Below are 22,365 nucleotides of genomic sequence, written 5' to 3'. Positions count from 1 at the left end.
TGTTGTAATCTTTAATTTAAGCAACACTTTTTTAAAAATCGGTTTAGATTTAGATTAAAAATTAATGCAAAAATTACTCTTTTTTAAAATTATCTAAATTCCAATGGAATTGCAAAATAGGTATTGCTTAAATCAAAGATTTTAATAGATGAAATAAAATTCAATTTCAAATTTTTCTTTAAACATCTTCCTGTGCATAGAGTTTTAGCATAAAACTTATAAACAACAATATAACTCACAACTAGACACTTTTTAGTTTAATTGATAAATTGTCTAATCTTGAATTGAAAGGAAGCCAGACTGGGGGGATAATTCTATAATAGTGCATGAGCTTAAAATACGAAACCATAATTAAACTAAATTAATTGAGTTAGGATGAAATAAGTGTTATTTTATCGCTGTTCTGAGTTCATGTGCATGCAATATTTCTGCCTCCTACCTCATTTTTAGGAGAAAACACAGGCTATACAAAATTTGGTGTCGAATTGTATGAATAACTCAAAAACGGTTTGTTCCGAACTTCCGCAATTTTTTTTCTTTCTGCATTGATTCCTAGATGTCTAATGAATAAAAAATATTCATTCTTCCCATTAATATTTCTTCTTATTTCATGCACTAAAATAACTCCAATAGTTTAATCGTATTCTGAATCTATAGGTCTGTAGATCCTCTGTATTCAAATGATAAAACAGAAAGCAACAAATTTTATAGTAATCTTTATTTGCCAATTATATTAATAATTTCAATAGATTATGTGCATACATCTAACCTACCAAGGTTGTCGTTGTTGTGGTAGTTGTTGTTGTTGTTGGTGCGGTTGTCGTTGTTGTGGTAGTTGTGGTAGTTGTTGTCGTTGTTGTTGTTGTTGTTGTTGTTGTTGTTGTTGTTGTTGTTGTTGTTGTTGTTGTAGTACAAGCACTAGGTGCCAATGCTAAATATTAAAAATAATTAATATCTTTCTCATAATATAAACTTTTATTGTCTGCCTGTTTACTTCTATCAAATAAACGTCAAAACGGCTAAAACGATAGGGCCCACATTTTTTATGACAATTCACATGACCCCACGGAAAAATTTTAAATAAAAATAATAAATCTGCGAAATTTTGTTATTAATGTTAAATATTGCAGGAAGAGATATTGCTCAGAGATAGATTCACAATTAAAAGTTGTAAAAAATATACACAAAGTGTCTTGAAAACCTACAGTGAAACCCTTAATAACGCTACATCGAAAGAATTCATCAAATGTCGTGTTCTTCACTTTCTGATAATGGAATGTTGCAGATATTTAGTTTTTTTTTTTAATTAAATGATTATATGGAACTCTATAAAACTGTTCCCGCATATTCCTGGCTATTTATTTATTTTCGCAAATACTGAAATTTACGTAATATGGTGTAAAACTCATTGAAAAATTATCAAGACGACATTTGATAAATTCTTCCGATGTATTCGTTATTAGGGGTTTCACTGTAGTAAAAACCTAACAAAGAATTAGGTTGATCTTTTACCTGAGCAAGCGTATGGTCCGCATGCAATTAATCCCAAGTAACCGCATCTTAAAAAATAAATTTAAATATTGTAAATTTCATTTTTTTAAAAATAAATATTACCTTCCGGTGCAGTTTGCGTCACAAGCTTGTCCTATACAAGCTGAAGTACATTGTACATAAACATTCCCGCAGCAGAATCTATCCTGAACTGCACGGTTCAAGTCAGAACTAAATTGATAAAGGGAGTGGTCACATATTTCACAAGTTTAGGAGATGTAAATTACTTAAATCTTAAATTTACTTATCTTTTCATTATCTTTAATTCATGAGATGTTTTATATGTTAGAGAAATGATTTTTCAATAAAGTTGATGTTTACCTTTTCACCTGAACCTCAAGTTGACCCTCAGCAAGGTCAAAGGTTGCAGCGCAGAAAAGAACAAGACAGGCAACAGCAAACTTCATTCTAAAGGCAATTCATGTGATAGTTAAGGAATACACAGTACAATTGCAGGGGCGCTTAATTTTTTCTTTCTTTTCAGGTTAGGCTTAGCGTCCGTCGGAACCTAAAACCCCCTGGAAACCATAGATTTTACTGATCCAGGGGGGAGCTAAGCCCCCACAGCCTCCCTGATAGGCCTCTGAAATTTGGGGTAGAGGCCCTCCCAATCTTCAGCTACTTCATAGGGGTCGGCAGTGCACCCCACCCCCGAAGTTTTTTTACTATGAGAGATGGAATAATCACAAATTCTAAAACTCTTTAGACTTTAAATAAATTATTTGCGAACATAAATAAAATATTTGCGTACATAAATAAAATATTTGCGAACATAAATAAAATATTTGCGAACATAAATAAACTGCTTAACTTAATATTTACAAAAGTTTAAAAACTACAAATTTGCTTTTTGCGTGAAGTTAAACAATCTAAAATTTGATATTTTATCATCTAAGCATCTAAAATTTTCAGATTTCATCTAAAAAACCACCCTATCCCATCCTTTAACAACTGTAAAGAAGCTATGTTATAAAAAATTCTTGTTTTATATTACCCTGACAAAATTTGATTTTTCTAAGAACCCACTTTTCCAAATCAAATATTTACTTTCAATGCTACAATTTGAAGGTTAATATTTACCTATTCAAGAAAACATTTCTTTAATGATTGGTTTAACGTAATATTCAATGTAAATTACCTGAATTTCTAGTGCAAATATGAACTGCATAAACATGATTTGTTACAACTATATATACTGCTGAACCCAACACCTGTTCCAGTCCATTATATATTTTTTATACAATTTCTTAAACTTGAAATTAAATTAAATCAATTTCTAACCAAACATTTAATCATAGATATCATTGTGCTTAAATTAGGTTTTGATATTGAATTTAACAAATTCTTTAATTTTTCTGAATACACCTGTGTCCATTTGTAAACATTTTTACACAAAAGAGAATGAGTACATTTCCCCTCAAAGGACACACATTTTCATGGTTGATTCACGCCTTCATTTGTAGAGCTGCTAGAAATTCAAGGCGCTTCGCGCCCTTCTTTCTAGCCTTAGAGGGCGCTTCGCACCCATCTTCTAAATTAGTTGTGAACATGTTCTCTTTGTGTACATCGTAAAACTAAACAAAAATAATTCGCGGATTTTTACAAAAAATTTCGCGGATTTTCAAAATTTTTAAAAATTTAATGACGGTCGAATTTTGATGGAGACAAATATTTGAAATTTTGATTTTTCATAAACATCCCCTGGGGTCCCTAGATGTCCCACAAAAAATTTGGGCCCGATCGGTTCAGCCGTTTTGACGTTTATTGGATACAAACAAACAAACAAACAGACAAACAAACAGACAGACAAGCCAAATTTTTATATAGATTAGTGAATGTCAGATTAGTAATTAACTCTAGGAATGTATTTTCAAAAAGTAAAAATAAAAAATATAACAACAATTTTCCCGCATTTTCCTAGTTTTAAAAAAAATATATGTTTTCCTGATTTTAAGTACAAACAGGGCTTGTATTATATTGGGTAATTTCCTTTCTGATTTTTTTGATGAATTAATTTTATTTATTTTTTCCTTCTTATGTTACCCCCCAATTTACTCTTGGAAATTGGATTTGAGTTCCTATCTTCAGTCTGAAGACAATGTATTCGGAAAGAATTTATTCAATCCTTTTTTAAAGGGCAAACATGAAATCTCCGACCATCATTGAGTGACATGAGACAGTAGACACCCCACATGTAACAAAGGCAAAAATTGGAGAATTATAAAATACAAAAATCTGCCAAAAATGCAAGTTTCAAATTTTATGGTTTTTAATAACTCATGCTATTTATTTCTTTTTTATTTGTCGCAATATTTACATTTAAAGGGAGTGTTCGCGAAAAATGAGAGGGGGTATAGGCGATAAATAAGAGCTTTTGATCGCTTCTAATCTTACTTCTATCTGTTGCGTCTATAAGGAGAAAATTGTTAAAAACGACTAATACCGAAGAAAGTAGTGTCTATACAAATTCGGAAAGATGCAATATTTAATTCGGATTGTAAACAAATCAATTTAATTCCAAACAAATCATTCAGATATCACAAACAGTAGTCATCGATTATTTTTCGAAGCATTCGAATATAGATAATGTTTTGCATTTTTCATGATCTAAGAGTTACTTTTGAAAACATTTATTCCTTTTCGAGGATTTTTGATAATTAAGACGACATTTTCATATTTTCCAGGAATGTTCGAAAATCCAGCGCCAGCAAAAATTATTTTTAAAAAATCAAAAATATTATGAAATATTAACTATTTACGAATGTGTCGAAAAATAATCCGTTAACGACACCTTTAAAAATAATCCGTTAACGACACCTTTAAAAATAATCCGTTAACGACACCTTTAAAAATAATCAGTTAACGACACCTTTAAAAATAATCCGTTACGACACCTTTAAAAATAATCCATTAACGACACCTTTCAAAAACTTGGAATTTTTGAGAGAGATCTTAACTATCAAATTGATATTCTGAATATTAGAATATCTTCCCTCATATCCGCTTCTCAAGTCATGGAATAAACTGTCACTTGATTTAAAAAGAAGTGCCTCGATAGGCATATTTATTAGAAATGTTATTAGACGCCTACATCTCAAAGTGCAATAAACCCTCTTGTTATTCTTGCAAAAATGAATCAAATATTGGTAGATTGGTGTACATGCTTAATCTTATTCTGTTGTACGTACTAAACTTTTAAACTGAAACATCAATTATTTTGTTATGCTGCTCTGCACTGCACCTCGATCTCTCTAAATTTAACTAGTAATCCCAGACTTATTGTAAATTTTCAAAACCTAGTAATTCATTATAATTAGGGAGAATACCCAAATTGCTATATTACATATTAAACAATTTAAAAATAGTTGCAGATTTTTGCCTGTAACATTATAACTTGTTTGCGTATGCTTAGCAATACAATATATCTTATCTTATCTTATTAATATAATCACCAACCACGATGGTTCATTCTTGTTGTACAAAGGTGTTCAACTTAAACCACGAGTTTTCATTATTTAATCTTTATTGGTAATTTAATTTAGTAGTCTTTAATCTCAAATTATTACAAGTTGTCAACAAATTGTTTAATACAATGAAATAAAATGTTCAAAACAGTAAAATCCATTTGTTTTTAAAGTTATGATTAGTATGGCTACTCTCTAGTAACAACAGAACAGACTAACCAAACAGCCCATATAAATATATTGAAGTAAGATTCATATAAAGATTTCACAGCTTGCTTTAAAGGGAGTGTTTGCGAAAAATGAAAGGGGTTATAGGCTTACAACAAATAATAAGTGCTTTTGATCGCTACTAATCTTACTTCTATCTGTTGCGTCTATAAGGAGAAAATTGCTAAAAACGACTTTTGCTGTATAACATAGCATCCACCCAAATTGAGAATGTTGTTGCATACGACTCGGATCGTAAAAAAATCAATTTAACTTCAAACAAATCATTCAGATATTACAACCTATAGTCATCGATTCATTATATTATTGTTAATTTTTCATAATATATTTTACTTCTTTTATAAACAATGCACTTAAAAATACGATTTTTTCCGCTAGGTGTCTCTGCCACGTGGAATCATTAAGAGCATCGAGAGCAGAGACACCTGGCGGACAAACTAATCGGCGTTTGAAGTGCCTTGTATATAAAACAAATACAAAATATTATGAAATATCAACTATGTGCCAATGCATCGAAAAATAATCGATGACTAAAGGTTGTAATAAATGATTTGTTTGATAATAAATCGATTTTTTACGATCTTACTCATGGATTGCAATTTTCTCAATTTGGGAGGATGCTACGTTATTCGGTATGAGTCGTTTTTAACAATTTTCTCCTTATAGACGCAACAGATAGAAGTAAGATTAGTAGCGATCAAAAGCGCTTATTTTTCGCCATATGCATTTACCCCCTTTAATTTTTCGCGAACACTTCCTTTAAAGAAACATAATAATCACTATAAGAATATGGCTAGCAGATAAGGAGAATTTTGCACTCTAAGAATGCAACTTTGTAAAAAATACCAAATAAAAAATACACATGTTTATTAATGTCAGTGATAGTCATAAAAAAAGATTTGCAAAGAAAAACCTTCTTAATATTCAGCAATCTAAGTTTTTTTATAAAACACAAAATTTACAAGATTGAAAATTGTCCAGAATAACAATAATAGTTTTTGGAACTCATTGAAACAATCAACTTGCCAGGTTTCCATTTATGAATTATAAATGCTTTGTTATAGATGTAGTTTTATGAAATTTACATGTTTTAGTTCGGTTGATCAGCTCTTGTTGCTGAAATCTACTGGGATTGGGTAGACCAGTTGAACAGATATATTTGTGTAAAGCATTTTATCCTCCTGTTCTATGACAGTATATCTAAAAAAATTAAACTATAACATTTTAAACTTTTTACAATGAATACAATAAACAATTCGATAATTTGATATCGAACAATTATTGTTCATTTTTCTAATTATTGAATCCAAATTATGATGTGATAAAAGATTAAAAGCTGAGGGCGAAAACCTTATGTTTAATCTTCTTTAAAGCTTAGAATTCCTAGGTTTAGCTGGAATTCATAGCTCCAGGATTCATATCATAAGGTGGAATATTGTCAACGATGGATTTAAAGGGACTGTTTGGATATTTTCAATTTAAAGGGACTGTATGGATAATTTCAATTTAAAGGGACTGTTTGGATATTTTCAATTTAAAGGGACTGTATGGATAATTTCAATTTAAAGGGACTGTATGGATAATTTTAATTTAAAGGGACTGTCTGTATAATTTTAATTTAAAGAGACTGTATGGATAACTTCAATTTAAAGGGACTGTTTGGATAATTTCAATTTGAAGGGACTGTATGGATAATTTCAATTTAATGGGACTGTTTGGATAATTTAAATTTAAAGGAACTGTATTGATAATTTCAATTTAAAGGGACTGTTTGGATAATTTCATTTTAAAGGAACTGTATGGATAACTTCAATTTAAAGGGACTGTATGGATAATTTCAATATAAAGGGACTGTATGGATAATTTCAATTTAAAGGGACTGTATGGATAATTTCAATTTAAAGGGGCTGTGTGGATAATTTCAATTTAAAGGGACTTTATGGATAATTATAATTTAAAGGGACTGTATGGATAACTTCAATTTAAAGGGACTGTTTGGATAATTTCAATTTAGAGGGACTGTATGGATAATTTCAATTTCATTTGTTTCTTTAGTTGCTACACTTTGCACCGGCTGCACTATCATATGTGGAAAAAATGGGTTAGGACAAAATTAAAGAAATTTGTCAATAATTAAAAAAAACTGAAGAGAAAAACCTTACATGATATTGTTAAGACCATCAATACTTGCATATTTTGGAGTCTTTTCTTTCAAAAATGGATATCTGTCTTCGTTTATTGGATTTCCGGCATCGTGATCATGCTTGAACATTGTATACCTAAACAACAAATTTCATTTTTAGAAATTATTTTAAACTTTTAATTAGAATTTACGAAAAATTTGGATGATAATTATTAATTTTTATTTATTCCGTGATAATAAATTATAAAGTTATAATAATTTGGACTTTAAAAGTATACATTTTTTTATTTTAGTTTAAAAAAACTACAATAAACATATTTTTTTGCAGTTTCAGATTTAAACATAAAGAGGGTTAAAATTATTTCTTGTTTTCAAATTTCAATATGATCTTTAAAAATCGTGTTTGCCAATAAGTTTTAACCAAAACAATTAATATTAGAACAAAAAATAAAACTTTGCAAATCTTTGCCTTAATTCTTTTATGGTTAAAGGGAGTGACCGGCAATGTATGATTAGAATTCATTTGAGACATATAAAACGTTATAAAGATCTATAATTACTGAGTTTGAACGCAAATAACTAAATAATGACGACAAAAATATTGAAAAATTCTTTAGTAAACTAATTAGATGTTTAGGAACATATTTCTCGAAAGATTTCTACACATTCTTTAAATGTCGTTTTTTCAATAAAAATTCCAGAAAATCTGCAGAAAATCTTTGTGAATATTGAGAGAAACTAATAATGGAATAAGATTACTTATTTTCGAGTATAAGAGTTAATTTTTACTTTCTCAACCTGTTTCTAAACTACTAATTAGTTTACTGTAGAATTTTTGTAACATTTTTTGTCGTCGTTATTTAATAATTTAAAAAAAATCGATTCTCAAAACGTATCCTCCAGAATTGATGATTTTGAACGTCGACTTTTCGCTTAAACTCGGTAATTATAGATGCTTAAAACGTTTTATATGTCTCAAATGATCCTAAAAAATTTCTCTACAATAATACCATGCAATCTCAGTTCAATCACATACATTGCCGGTCACTCCCTTTAGCCTTAGAATATGTTGATAAATTGTTATTTTTTGTTATATTATTAATATCAACTATAAAACTAACCTTCCCAGTTTAAGGTCACTGTGAGTTAAGTTGTAGCCAGCATTTCTGAAATAATAAAGGTAAAGTAGTCTGTTCGCTTTACCTGGAACAAATAAAAACCTCTTTTGTAAAGAAAGCACAAACCATTCGGCTTATAGAGACTGTACGTAATGTTAAGTGACCTTATATTTAAAGTCTGTCAACCTTGAATCCTTGACCAGTGACAGGTAGGGATGCCCCTCTTTTAATTTCGTTTTTCAGTCCAATTAAAACCTGATTCTCCAGGACATGTCGTCATCTTCTCCACCCCATCCCCAGAACTGGTTTGAAAACCCGTTTACTTTCTCAATTTGTTCTCTAGTCATGGCGCTCACTCCACCAAATAGTTCCTTAACAACATTCAGAGGTACATTCCACCTTGGTGTTTATTTAATTGTATCCAATAACCGATTGAAAATTAAAGACTTTGCTTATGTAAATTCTTTTTAAATTTTAGAAATCCATCAACGCTAACAGAAAAATCCGCGAAATTCTGAGTTTTAAAAATACAAAGAAAAATGGCGGCTTCAAAAGCAATTGGTAAAATGGTTACTAGAAGAAATGGGCTTAACGCCCTATTTAAAATCATTTTAGGTTAAATTTATTAAACCTTTGGGCACTGTTCATTTTCTACTTTCTACAATATTTACCTTCTTCATTAATTTATATCCATGTGTATTAGTAGCTGATGAAAGATGTACTGGATTTGAGGAACAGCGATACAAATTCCTTTATTTAGAAGTTTTAATAATGGTTGTGAGAGAAAAAAAAACAGCCAAAAACAACTGTTTGAAAATAAACAGATTTTGTCGGCAACACTTTTAGAAAAACTATAATTTGTTGACTAAATTGTAAAAAAATGGAAAATTTAATGAAAAATTATAACATTTACACAAATAAAATAAAATGTTCCAATTTGATGAGACCAAAGTTTATGAAAAGCTAAAACAAAGATTATAAAGGGACTGTGAGCGTAATTCAAAATACCCTTTATTTCTTTTACTGATCTTGATCTAGCACAAACTCAGATTTTGCATAATTCCCATATCTTTGCAACCCGGTGTCGTAAACCTTAGATATTTTAAACTATCTGTCTGATCAAATAATCTAAGCATTAAATATTTTACCATTTATGTTTCATAGATATAGGGATTTGAAAATTTGAGTTTGCAATGATGCAATTACCTATCATTTTCTGTTAGTAAATCAACATCATGGAAGATAAAGCAGTCCCAGTCAAACAGCTTAGTGGCCTCAATAAATCCAACATTGAAAAGAGCAGCTCTTAATCAAGAAAGTTATAAACATTTATTTTAAGTCTTTTACTTTAAATCTCATTTTTTTATTTATTTCTGGACAATTAATAATAATGTTTGTTGAATTTTTAATTATATTAGGATTAATAGAAAGGCTAAACAAAATGAAAAAAATGCAAACGTATAAGAATTTGATCAAAAATAATTAAAGAATAATAAAATTCCCAAATTATTGTGATGCCCCTTGATTGAAAATCTGCTAGATTAAAAAAAAAGTTTAGACGAATAAAACCCTTTAAATGAATTTGAGAGGAAAAAAATGTTCAATTATGATTACCTGTTGAAGGTATAATTATCAGCTTGATTCACCAAAAATATCCTGAAAAATAGGAAAGGAAAAATGGATAAGTAATATTTTGCCTAGTACACTTTCGCCTAGTACTCATTCGCCTAGTACACTTTCGCCTAGTACTCATTTGCCTAGTACACTTTCGCCTGGTACTAATTCGCCTAGCTCTCATTCGCCTAGTACTCATTCGACTAGTACACTTTCGCCTAGTACACTTTCACCTAGTACTCATTCGCCCAATACTATTTCGCTTAGTACAAATTCGCCTAGTGCTCATTCGCCTAATACTCATTCGCCTCGCACACATTCGCCTAGTACTTATTCGCTTAGTACACATTCTCCTAGTACTCATTCGCTTAGTTAATGCATTTGCCGTAGTTCTCATTCGCATAGTACTCATTTGCCCAACACTCTTTCGCTTAGTACTCATTGCCTATTACACATTCGCCTAGTACTTATTCGCTTATTACACATTCGCCTAGTACTCATTCGCTTAGTGAATGTATTTGCCTAGTTCTCATTTGCCTAGTAATCATTCGCCTAGTACACATTCGCTTAGTACTCATTCCCTTAGTACTCCATTGCCTAGTACACATTCGCCTGTATAAGATTTTGCCTATAAAACAGTTTGCCTTTATCATTTAAGTTTATTTTTCGCCTAAACCATGATTTTCTTGAAACTGATTTGAAAATTTTGCAAATTCAGTCGTATTTTTTCTCTTGAAAATATGGCAGCACTTACCAAAGCTGGAGTATCTAAAAAAAGAGGAAAGCCCTCTTTCTATTATTGATAAAAACAGCTAATCATATGTTGGAAATGGAGGCACAGAGACAACCATCTATTGGAGATGCTCTAGAAGACTAAAAAAAAACAGAGATCTCTTACTATGCAAGCCGGGGAACGGATTAAGAATATAATTCACATAGGAATTGAGTCTTTGCAGCAAACTCAAATTTTTTAATCCTGATATTTTTGTAACCTAATGGTGTACAATTTGATATTTTAAACTTGGATTATTTGATATAACAGAATTTATAGTTTGAAATATCAAAGGTTTACAAAATTGGGTTGTAAAGATAAAAAGATATAAAATTTTTAGTTTGTGACAAAAACTCAGATCTTTTGACCCAGTCTAAAAATTGGAAGAAAAAAAACAGTTATACATTATCAAAATGGTATAGGCGAACAATACACTCAAATGTTATGTAGGCAAGGGCGAATACAGGGGGGACAGTGCGGAAGTGTCCCCCCCCTTATTCTCAGAGCTTTCAAATTTTTCACCTTTAAAGGGGGGGGGCCTAGAACTCAGTTCTATCACACTTTTCAAATCTTAAACTGAAGAGTGAAGACTGAATAACAGGACAAAAATAGTTTGCTATTTATAAGTTTGAGGGAATCCCCCCATTCCAAAAAAATACATATTATTGCAGTGCTGTAACCTAATTTTCCCTGTTAAGTTCACAGAGTTTTGTTTGAAGGAGAGATAAAGTAGTATTTAAAGGGAGTGTTTGCGAAAAATTAAATGGGGTATAGGCTTAATGCGATAAAAAAGCGCTTTTGATTAGTAAAGAATTTCAAAAAGGAAAATTACAATATAAAAGAATGGATACAAATTTTCAATGACAGACAATTTCGTAAAATGAATACCATAACCCATAAAAAAAAGTATGCTTGATCGTCTAGAAGCCAAATATTTTGAATTTACAGGTCAAATTTTGCCCCCTTTTTGGCCCCCTTAGATTTAATTCTGTTTACGCCCTTGTATAGAGGCAAAATGTTAAGTAGGCAAAATGTTATACGTACATGCATACTGTTATATAGGCAAAATGTTTACAGGCGAATGTGTACTAGGCGAATGTGTACTAGGCGAATGTGTACTAGGCGAATGTGTACTAGGCGAATGTGTACTAGGCGAATGTGAGCTAGGCGAATGAGTACTAGGCAAAAGTGTACTAGAAAAAAATTTCATTTTGATTTTATAAAATTATGTTCAGAAATTCTTTAAAAAGATATTCAATCATAAAACTTAAAGATTGGTATCAAAACTAATTAAAATTATAAATTGTACTATTTCAAATTCAACAATTTACAAAATTAAATTTATCAAATTATTAGTTTGGAAATGTCTAAAAGAAACTATTTTATCCTCTTTTGAATGTAGTTACCTATAGTGGGCTTGCTGTCTCTTTAGAATGGGATGAAGATGATTTAGTAAACTCCAAAGATGTTCTTCTCTTATGAAATTTAATATGATACAGTGAAAACCAGAAAACTCTGGAATAGGAAGACAACTTTTAGATGAGACTTTAAATTAGTCCGAGGAACAAGAGACAGAGCTAATCTTTTATATCATACACAATTAAATATAATGATATGTGATTGCATCACATTCAGTCACTTCAAATTTTTTCAACAGCTCCTTCAATACTTTAATAGTTAATTGTACCTGTCTCTGAAAGGAACAACAACTGCCAATGAAGTCCTAGAATATAAATATTATTTTTTCCAACCAAAAAATATATATAATATTTAAAATCCTAAAATACATTAAAATGTTTTAATTTGAAGTTGATTCTTTAAATAATATACATAATGCAGTTAAACTCTAAATAAGCCATACACCGATTTTCTCAAAAATCCCAGAATTCATCAAATGTCGTATTCTTAACTTTCTGATAATAGAATGTTGCAGATATTTAGTTTTTTGATTAAATAATTATATGGAGCTCTTCAAAACTGTTCCCGCATATTCATGGCTATTTATTTATTTTTGCAAATACTGAGATTTACGCAAAATAGTATAAACCTCATTGACAAATTGTCAAGACGACATTTGATAAATTCTTTCAAAATATGGCTCATTTAGGGTTTAACTGTATATACATTTAATGAATATTTTTTAACAATTCTCCGTTTTTGATCATCAGGTCAATTTTATATTTAAAGTTTATATAAATATGGATGGGGATTGGTAAGAGATAATGTAATTCCCAATACCATATACCACTTGTATACACTTTCGTACACAGGGGGGTGGGATAGGGGCAATAGTACTCTTTTCCCCACCCCCTTCTGGGATTTTTGAGAAAATCAATCTGTGGTAAGTAAAATATTAGCTTTCCCCCCCCCACACCCCATCTCCTACTCTTTCTCTTAACTACAGTTAATTAAATTATAGCTAAATTCAATATTTAAGTGTTTAGCAAGTCAATTCTCGTAGCCCAACCATAAAGGTCGGGGGGGGGGGGGGGGGGGGAGCTACATAAGGGGAGAATTAAGAGAACGGAGGACCTAATCGGAGCAAATGGTTCCGAATAATTCAAAACTGACCTTATCATCTTCTTCATGAAAAGATTTTCTTTTTAAGGATTATGAATCATTTGGTAAATTAAAAATTAAAAGTCTAAATTTTCCTTTTTAAATAGTGTTAGGAACACTTCCCCTCCTCCTAATCCTAGAGTATATTACCTAGGTATACATCTAGGAATATATTCTCCTAATCCTAGAGTTCATTACCTAGGTGTACATCTAGGAATATATTCTCCTAATCCTAGAGTTCATTACCTAGGTGTTCATCTAGGAATATATTCTCCTCCTAATCCTAGAGTTTATTACCTTGGTGTACATCTAGGAATATATTCTCCTCATGGTTTTAGAGTTTATTACCTTGGTGTACATCTAGGAATATATTCTCCTCCTGGTTTAGAGTTTATTACCTAGGTATACATCTAGGAATATATTCTTCTCCTGGTTCTGGAGTTTATTACCTAGGTATTCATCTAGGAATATATTCTCCTCCTGGTTCTGGAGTTTATTACCTAGGTGTACATCTAGGAACATATTCTCCTCCTGGTTTAGAGTTTATTACCTTGGTGTACATCTAGGAACATATTCTCCTCCTGGTTTAGAGTTTATTACCTAGGTATACATCTAGGAATATATTCCCCTCCTGGTTCTAGAGTTTATTACCTTGGTGTACATCTAGGAACATATTCTCCTCCTGGTTCTGGAGTTTATTACCTAGGTATACATCTAGGAATATATTTTCCTCCTGGTTTTAGAGTTTATTACCTAGGTGTACATCTAGGAATATATTCTCCTCCTGGTTTTAGAGTTTATTACCTAGGTGTACATCTAGGAATATATTCTCCTCCTGGTTCTAGAGTTTATTACCGAGGTATACATCTAGGAATATATTCTCCTAATCCTAGAGTTTATTACTTAGGTATTCATCTAGGATTATATTCTCCTCCTGGTTCTAGAGTTTATTACCTAGGTGTACATATAGGAATATATTCTCCTCCTGGTTCTAGATCTGTAGTTCCAATCTCTTCTTCACTTCTTATATCCACCACAACCTTGAGACGACCCACTAGTTTAGGCGGAACCTCAGGACACTCCGCTGAACTGTTTAATGTTACCGAATGATTTTCTACAATAAAAAAATCACAGTCAACCTCCCCACCAAGCACACCTGAGATAAATGCTGAAAGTGAATCGTCGCGTAATTTAAAGTGGCGTTCTGTTGATTGATGGCAATACCCGTTTCACAACGGTGCTTTAAAAGCTTTGTCTGATCAAGTATGAAATAGATATCAATGTTTATAGTTTTGAAAACAGATAATTTTAAATTGTGGGGCAAATTGATTTCTGCATTGCTACTGCAGGAAAACATTTATTAGAAATAAATCTAGAAAAACGAATATAGTGCCATATTATTGATCAGATAAAGGTTTCAAGGGTAATTGGGATTGTCATCTTTGCATAGAGGGTCACTTGAAATTACGCTTACAGTCCCTTTAACCCAGCGTTAGCGTCTTTTTATGTATAGTAAAACTAAACTTTTTTAGTTAAACCTGACCTTGTCAATGTTTTCACTGTGCTTTAGATTATAAAATTTTGTTAAAAATTTAAGATTTTTTAGTAATTTATTTTTAGTGTCAAATTTTTTAGCATCTTTAAAATAAGTCAATATAAAAATAGTAAATTTACGCAATGTTAAGATATCCTAATTTGCATATATAAGGAATTGAATTTGCGTTTAACATTTTCCATTTGTCTATAGGGAGACCCAAGCGAAGATCTAGAAGTAAGGAAAGCTCAAGTCTAAGAAATATTGGCAGTACTTTTAAAATCTCAGCTCATGAAAGTATGAAAAAAAGTTGTTATCGATGATAAAGGGAACTGAGTGTTTGCCACAAACTCTGATTTTCTAATTCCTTAATCTTTGCAATTCAAAGGTTTACTTTTGATATTCAAACTATGGTGTCTGTTAGACCAAATAGTCTTTCAAAATATCAAAGAAATATCATGTTGCAGATATATAGGGATTAGAAAATTAGAGTTTGTGGCAAAAATTTTATTTCTTTTAAAAAAATCACCTGTTTGTGTTGGCTCGTAATCTTGGTAAGTATGATGGAAATTGATATAGACAAAAATCTACCTTGAAATCATAAAGATAAATAAAAGGATAAAACTAGAAAAAAATAAGATTACAAAATGGCAATGTTTCATGGGAATTTTTCCAACTGGCAAATTTCGAAATGTACTGAATGGCAATATAATGTTCCAAAGGGTGAATTCCAATTTTTAAAATGGCAAATTCCAAATGCATAATTTTCCAAGGAAAAACACTAATTACGCTAATTTGTCCCATTTGGAAAAGTTTATGTTGAAAATTATATTTTGGAATTTGAAAGTAAAACTAAAATTCTATTTCCAAATATTTTTTTAAATATTAATTTAAAGGGCAGTAAGTGTAATTTCAAAAGACCTTCAAGTTTAAGAGGAGCAGTCCTGATTCACACCGGTACCCTTTAAAACTTTGACTGGTCAAACAGACTTTTCCTGATATATGTAAAGAAATCCTTGTAATTGATGAGCACTATATTTACAAGTTGGTTTTTATTTAAGGAGTATTAATATTTACTTCCTAGAAGTGGCAAAATATAATTATATACATTAGAATATTTGAAAACTGCGTTGGATATAGAATATTCTTGGTTCACCGACATAAGGTCAAACGACCTAGGGTCAAACGTGTTTTGAAATTAGGCATTTGATCTATTCCCATTTTACTATATAGAATATATGCATTTCAATTTGCTACGCGCACGCACATATGTATGCCTGGATCCTAAGTATAGCTTCAGTAAGGCCTAAACCAACCATGGACGCTGATGTAAACTTACTTTGATTTCTTTCTTAATAGATGACATTCGTGTAAGTAATTATATGAAATCATTATAAAAATTGTTCTTATCAATGTTATATTGTTGCTATAATACTTCAATCTATTTCAGTTAAACATCCAAACTCTCTTCTACCAAGTAACACCCAATGAATAAAGAATTAAAGAAAACACAGTTTATATAGTGAGAGTAGTTTGAAACCGGTCATTCTAAAGAAATCAATACAAAACGACCTAGGGTCAAACGACCTAGGGTCAAACGACCTAGGGTCAAACGACCCAGGGTCAAACGACAAACGGTCAAAAACGAGACAATTAGGGTAAAACGACAAAGGGTCAAAATGGAATAAAATATTTTATGTATTATTTCAGAGTTAGGTTAGGTTAAGACATTAGACAATTTTTGGGTCAAGCGATGCAGGTAGGACAGGCTAGAGGGCCAGAGCGCTGCGGCTACTAGTGCTAATGGACATAAAAATAGTTTGGAATTAACCAAAAATATACTAATTGCAATTTCGCCCGTTTGTCGTACTTTTTCCTTTGTCGCGTTTTTGACCGTTTGTTGTTTGACCTTAAGTCATTTTACCCTTTGTCGTTTGACCCTACGGCATTTCACCCTAGGTTGTTTGACCCTAGGTTGTTTGACCCTAGGTTGTTTGACCCTAGGTCGGTGAATCAATATCTTTTAATGGAAAGTCACTTGAAATTATCTTTAAAACTTTCCGATTAATGTGATTAATATTTCCGATTAATGTGATTAATATTTCCGATTAATGTTTCCGATTAATGTGATTAATATTTCCGATTAATGTGATTAATATTTCCGATTAATGATGTGAAAATGTTTCCGATTAATGATTAATGATGTGAAAATGTTTCCGATTAATGATTAATGATGTGAAAAATATTTTACTTTTTCTGGAAAGGTTTTAATTCTGATAATTTTATTATTTTTCATTTTTTGAAAAATTAAAAACAATCAATTTTCAATAAAAGATAACAAAGCTTTCAAGGGTACCGTTGTGAGAACTGCTTAAAAGTATGAGTACAGTCACTTTAAGAAAAAGAAGTTTACTTGCCATAAATAGGAAAAGCATTATGTATAAAATTTTTATCTTGTTTAAAGCCATATCTGAAATTATGATGAAATTAATTTTAAATTGTCACAAGCAAGTTGATATAGTTCTTTTCTCTGTGAAGATAGTAAAGTGACAGTAAAGATAAGAACAAGAGAAAATACATTTATAATACATCAGAGGGGTTTACGTACTCCTACACCTCATGGAACAAAGATAACGTTATGCTTGAATGTTAATTAATATTTAGGACAACATAGAAATTATTTATGAGAAGTTTGGAACATCTATATTCAACTAGAAATTAAAATTAGGCAATCAAAGTCCGAATTTAATGAATTTGAGCCGAGTCTCAAAACCGCCAAAAACCAGTTTTTAATTAAGCGCCGGCTTTAAATCTTGAAATATTGAAAAGAAATTTAAGTGGAACAAACCATATTTGAGTAGCCCCTCAAATTTAAGCCGCAACTCAAATTCTTTCAATTTGAACTAATGTATTAATAAATAAATGGGTGAGAAATTAAGTGAAGGCCCTTCAAGTCAAGAAAACATAATCTCGAGATTATGTTGTCTCAAGATTAGCAAAAAGAGGGGATTAAGCATTCATCCTGATATCCATCATTCTAAAGTTCNAAAAAACTAGATAGAAGTAAGAACAAACCCCTACAACGATTTTTAGGCGGAGGGTTCACCCAATTCAGTTTCTGGGAAGAGCCATTTTTCTAAATAAAAGACTCCATTTGTGTCCTGCAATGGAGAGCAATAACATCCTAAAGTCTATTTTTTCTGGATTAATAAATAATGTCCAGATTTAATCTACATATTTAAGAAATTTCTTGAACCAGAGGAATTATACATTATGCACATCATACTTTTATCGTGTTACATTTGCGAAATAACATATACAGTAAGTAGCATTAGTGTTTTGAATAAAATCGTTGGCAAATTTGGCTTTTAAAGGAAAAATGAAAGGGGGTATAGGATGAAGCCTGAGAATCTCAGGCGTTAAAAGATACATATAAAACATCTACCTGATGTTCCTGTCTCAAGAAATTGATATAAAACTGTGTCAAATTTATACGAAAATTCATATATATGCAATTTTGTAAAAAAGTTTTAGTATTAAACAGATCATATTTAACAAATACGTAACCATTCTGAAAACGACGATATTCCACAGGACTCAGGAACCTGAGGATCTCAGGTTTGCTCCTATTATAATTTTTTTTTTTGCATTTTTAATAGTTATAAAATTGATAATATAATTACATATAGTCCGTATAGTCGGTATTACGTCACCAGAACTTCAGCCAATGACAGTGCAGTATCATTGTCATGTGATACAGACGGAAATCACATGACTAGTATACTGCACTGCCATTGGCTTGCCCTTTCATTTTTCCTTAATTAAGATTAATTTAAATTTGTTCAAATCTTAGGCTAAAATCTATAGTAAATATCAATGGTAAGAAAAGGTCACACTTTTGTTCAGATACAAAAAATCTCAAGAAATTATTCATTTTACAATTGTTTAGATAAATTGACTTTGGAATAAAGGTTACAAATGGGTAAATTGTTTTTATACCAGAAAATGTGAATCAAAATATTATTTTTAGCCAGAGTGTGTTCCTTCATCTACACCCTGATTCTGCTTCGGTAAGCTATGTATAAGTAACATCAAATTGCAAAGTGATAAGGATTGAAATCAGAGATTGGTTTTTACTTTTTACAGTATAGCGAGAAAGTTGGTCCTGCTATACCTGTACAAAGACAGGGTTGAATTTATTACAGATGCTATGGAAGTTTTTCTTGTCTACTATTTTCATAAGGTAATCAATTTTTCAAGATTTTAGCCGGCGTTCAATTTAAATAGGTTTTTTGGGGATTTGAGACGCGGATTAAATTCATTAAATTCGGACACAAGTTAAATGAACAAATTGTAATTAATGTTTTGGAATAAAGTCAATTAAGTTTCAATTTAAAAGAAAGTAGTGAAGATTTAAATTTCTTGTAAATTTAACTAAAATAAATTATAAATATATGAATGTCCTTATGTTATATTCCAATTGTTAGATTTAGAAGAATTAAAATATTCTTGAATTTACATTTGTTAAAAAAAAACGTTAACTTAGATTACTCACTAGATGAATCTGCTTTTCCAAGATTATTGTTGGAAAAATAAAAAACTCTCAAAATAGTTTTTTTAATGAAATTCAACATTTATTGATAAACTTTAAAAAAGTACGCATGGACGACAGATGTTAGATTTTTGCAACGATGGATATGATAATACTAATAAAGTTACCTAGGGGTAAAAGATTAGTAATGTACTTTTTTGCAAAAGACAGAAATTAATATTTATATTATTTTCTCAAATCTTTATTTTGAAAAGCTTAATTTAGACTATTTACAATATTTTGGTAAAGTATAAAATCTTTAACACATCACTTTAGACCAAGATTTCAAGGCTCTTATGCAAGCGTCGAGTATTTTAACTTAAGTTAGAAACAAGCGCAATGCAATTTTAAAATGTATATGCCTAGTGCTACAAAAAGTATGAGTGAGTTGGCTTAAAAATGCACTTATTTAACTGTAAAAGAGTGCTTTATTCTAAAATTATCACTAATATTAATAATTTTGTCGGACACAAAAACTGAGTTGGCACTTGTGACGTAAGAATACAACTGTACTGAGATTAATTTTTAGATTCCTTCAAATGTGTTTTAAATAAAAACCTGGTGTGAACATCATGTCGAGAATAGTCCAGGAGGATTGGAAGAAAATCAAGCCTAAAGCAGTAAACAGTTCTAGCTTGGGACATATTCTTTTTACCTTATTGCAACGTTTTGTAGTGTGTGCATAAAGATTATTTTCTCTCACTCAAATTGTAAACCTTAAATAGTTCAAACTATGGATTCTGTCTGATCAGATAATCTAAGTTTGAAATATCAAAGATTTACACCCCAAAAATTTAAAGATATGGATTAGAAAATTTGAATTTTTTAATCAATTCCTTTGCCACACAATTTGAAAAATATTATTTTTAATTTATGATTAATTTTCATATTTAGTTGCATCATTTCTATAAAGTTTAAAGAATTTTGTGTTTCTGGGTATTTGATAAAGTTAAAAATACACCTAATATAATCATTGTAAGATGAAAACAAACCATTTTATATGTTTTATCATCTGAAAACATGAATCTAGTTATTATAATTGTAAACCTGTATCAGGATTCAAGGTTTTAACACAAAATATGTTGATTAATATCTTCTTTCTATCTAATAAAGCTCTTCGCAAGAACACAATTAATAAATACTTAGACAGCTCAATTATGAAGGATCATTACCTGATGTTGGGTTGATCCTAAATTGTACCTAATCTGTTTTGTTGTAACCTAAACATTCCCAATTAAATAACAATATATAATTTGTATAAAATTTTATTCATTTACATACTTCCCTGGGGTTATGTAAAGTCCCACACAAAATTTAGGCCGGATCGGTTCAGCCGTTTTGATATAAATTTATATAAATATGTATGAATTACCAAATAAATATATATAGATATTAATGATTAACCTGTAAATCTATATGAATATCAATTTGGTTGAATATTAGACCTCTGTTTGTTTCAACAGACCTAATCCATGATTACTATCTAATCTGTAGATCAAATTCTTTAAAAAGCTTAAAAAGAATTAAGCAATGGATAAACTCTTTAAAACGTCGACTTTTTTATTACAACGTATGCTGCAGTATAAAGACATCCGTACAGTGAGGATCAAAATATGATAAAAAGATATAAAAAGCTCTTTTATTTAAAAAAAATTATCTGAAAAATTTGGTGAAAACAATATTTAGTACTTTTTATAGTCATTAGAAATCAGCCTTAAGTTGCAACTGTGTTTCAATCGAGAATCAGAACAGTATAAATACAATTTATCAGAACAGTTTAAATATAATTTATCAGAATAGTTTAAATAGAATTTATCAGAACAGTTTAAATATAATTTATCAGAACAGTTTAAATATGATTTATCAGAACAGTTTAAATATAATTTATCAGAACAGTTTAAATATGATTTATCAGAACAGTTTAAATAGAATTAAAAAGAACAGTTTAAAAAGAATTTATCAGAAGATTTTAAATAGAAAATATCAAAAAAGTTTGATAAGAATTTATCAGAAGAGTTTAAATAGAATGAATCAGAACAATTTTAAAAATTCATAAGGACAATATGTCAAAAAATCATTATGTTGCAAAGATTTAGAGATTCGAAAATTTGAGTTTGTGGCAAGGACTCAAGTTTACATTAAATTAAAATGGCGAATATTAGGGCAACCTTTAAAAGCTAGAATTGTTAATAGGAAAGGGGGCACCCAAATATATATATTATACACTTATTCAAGCCTTCGCTTTAAATATTTGTTAAGTAGGAAATCTTTTAATTTTCTAAACTTCCTGCGGAAAATTAAGTCGTACTTAAGACAATTAGACAATTTCTGGGCTCGTTATAAATCCAATTTCTGGGCTCGTTATAAATCCAATTTCTGGGCTCGTTATAAATCCAATTTCTGGGCTCGTTATAAATCCAATTGCCCCTGTTTTTGACAAAAAAAATATGCTTTAACACTTTCTTAGGATATAGGGAGTTCCCGTTATAGAAACAACTCTTTTAAAAAATAACGTCTTGATTTCTCAAAAAAAAAAAACATTTTTAGAACATGGGCCGTGTAAGGCCCTTCATGTGAAATAATGCCAGCAGATATTACAGCTTGAAGCGCATGAACATTTCCAACAGATATTACAGCTTGAAGAGCATGAACATTTCCAACAAATCCCACGAGGACTCTAGGATAGAGGACAGTTACAGTGTCAGCACAGATTTATTTATTTTTGGAACATTTCTCATCTTTTTGATAATCTGCAACACCCCCTCCCCTCTTGCACGGCTAGGGGGGGGGG

The 22,365-nt window shown here is 30.5% G+C and overlaps 2 protein-coding genes across 3 annotated transcripts; both read right to left on the bottom strand.

Annotated features, from left to right (window-relative positions):
• Window positions 1–700: 700 nt before the first annotated feature.
• Window positions 701–1,986, bottom strand: LOC111711799 (integumentary mucin C.1). Its single transcript, XM_023486244.1, has 4 exons — window positions 1,873–1,986; window positions 1,615–1,722; window positions 1,513–1,559; window positions 701–931 (listed from the first exon to the last, which is right to left on the bottom strand). Exons 1-4 carry the CDS (start codon window positions 1,956–1,958, stop codon window positions 765–767), a joined length of 408 nt encoding a protein of 135 aa, XP_023342012.1. The 5' UTR covers window positions 1,959–1,986; the 3' UTR covers window positions 701–764.
• Window positions 1,987–6,095: 4,109 nt separating this feature from the next.
• On the bottom strand, window positions 6,096–17,489 carry LOC111711801 (beta-1,4-N-acetylgalactosaminyltransferase bre-4). 2 transcript variants are annotated; one of them, XM_023486246.1, is made up of 12 exons: window positions 17,401–17,489; window positions 15,513–15,570; window positions 14,404–14,605; window positions 12,578–12,613; window positions 12,297–12,365; window positions 10,119–10,160; window positions 9,711–9,809; window positions 9,176–9,254; window positions 8,760–8,875; window positions 8,508–8,552; window positions 7,406–7,522; window positions 6,096–6,443 (listed from the first exon to the last, which is right to left on the bottom strand). In XM_023486246.1, the coding sequence occupies exons 1-12, from the start codon at window positions 17,449–17,451 to the stop codon at window positions 6,347–6,349; spliced, it is 1,011 nt and encodes a 336-aa protein (XP_023342014.1). In that variant the 5' UTR covers window positions 17,452–17,489; the 3' UTR covers window positions 6,096–6,346. The 2 variants fall into 2 exon arrangements, with proteins under 2 accessions (XP_023342014.1, XP_023342015.1); XM_023486247.1 differs by having other exon boundaries at window positions 14,404–14,563.
• Window positions 17,490–22,365: the final 4,876 nt, after the last annotated feature.

Source organism: Eurytemora carolleeae, unplaced genomic scaffold (assembly GCF_000591075.1).
Source record: "Eurytemora carolleeae unplaced genomic scaffold, Eaff_2.0 scaffold1056, whole genome shotgun sequence".
Taxonomy (NCBI): Eukaryota; Metazoa; Arthropoda; class Copepoda; order Calanoida; family Temoridae; genus Eurytemora; species Eurytemora carolleeae.
The sequence above is the reverse complement of the archived record's forward strand: the minus strand, read 5'-3'. Positions and strand labels throughout refer to the sequence as shown.

Excerpts from the sequence above, each read along its gene's own strand:
- LOC111711799 (XM_023486244.1), bottom strand. The coding sequence starts at position 1,958 with ATGAAGTTTGCTGTTGCCTGTCTTGTTCTTTTCTGCGCTGCAACCTTT. Across the intron at positions 1,723-1,872 it reads CTTGAGGTTCAGGTGAAAAG|TTCTGACTTGAACCGTGCAG; the intron begins GTAAACATCAAC and ends TTATCAATTTAG. Across the intron at positions 1,560-1,614 it reads GACGCAAACTGCACCGGAAG|ATGCGGTTACTTGGGATTAA; the intron begins GTAATATTTATT and ends TTATTTTTTAAG.
- LOC111711801 (XM_023486246.1), bottom strand. The coding sequence starts at position 17,451 with ATGGCTTTAAACAAGATAAAAATTTTATACATAATGCTTTTCCTATTT. Across the intron at positions 14,606-15,512 it reads TTACGAGCCAACACAAACAG|GTGTGCTTGGTGGGGAGGTT; the intron begins GTGATTTTTTTA and ends CATTTATCTCAG. Across the intron at positions 8,553-8,759 it reads GACATGTCCTGGAGAATCAG|AAATGCTGGCTACAACTTAA; the intron begins GTTTTAATTGGA and ends TTATTATTTCAG.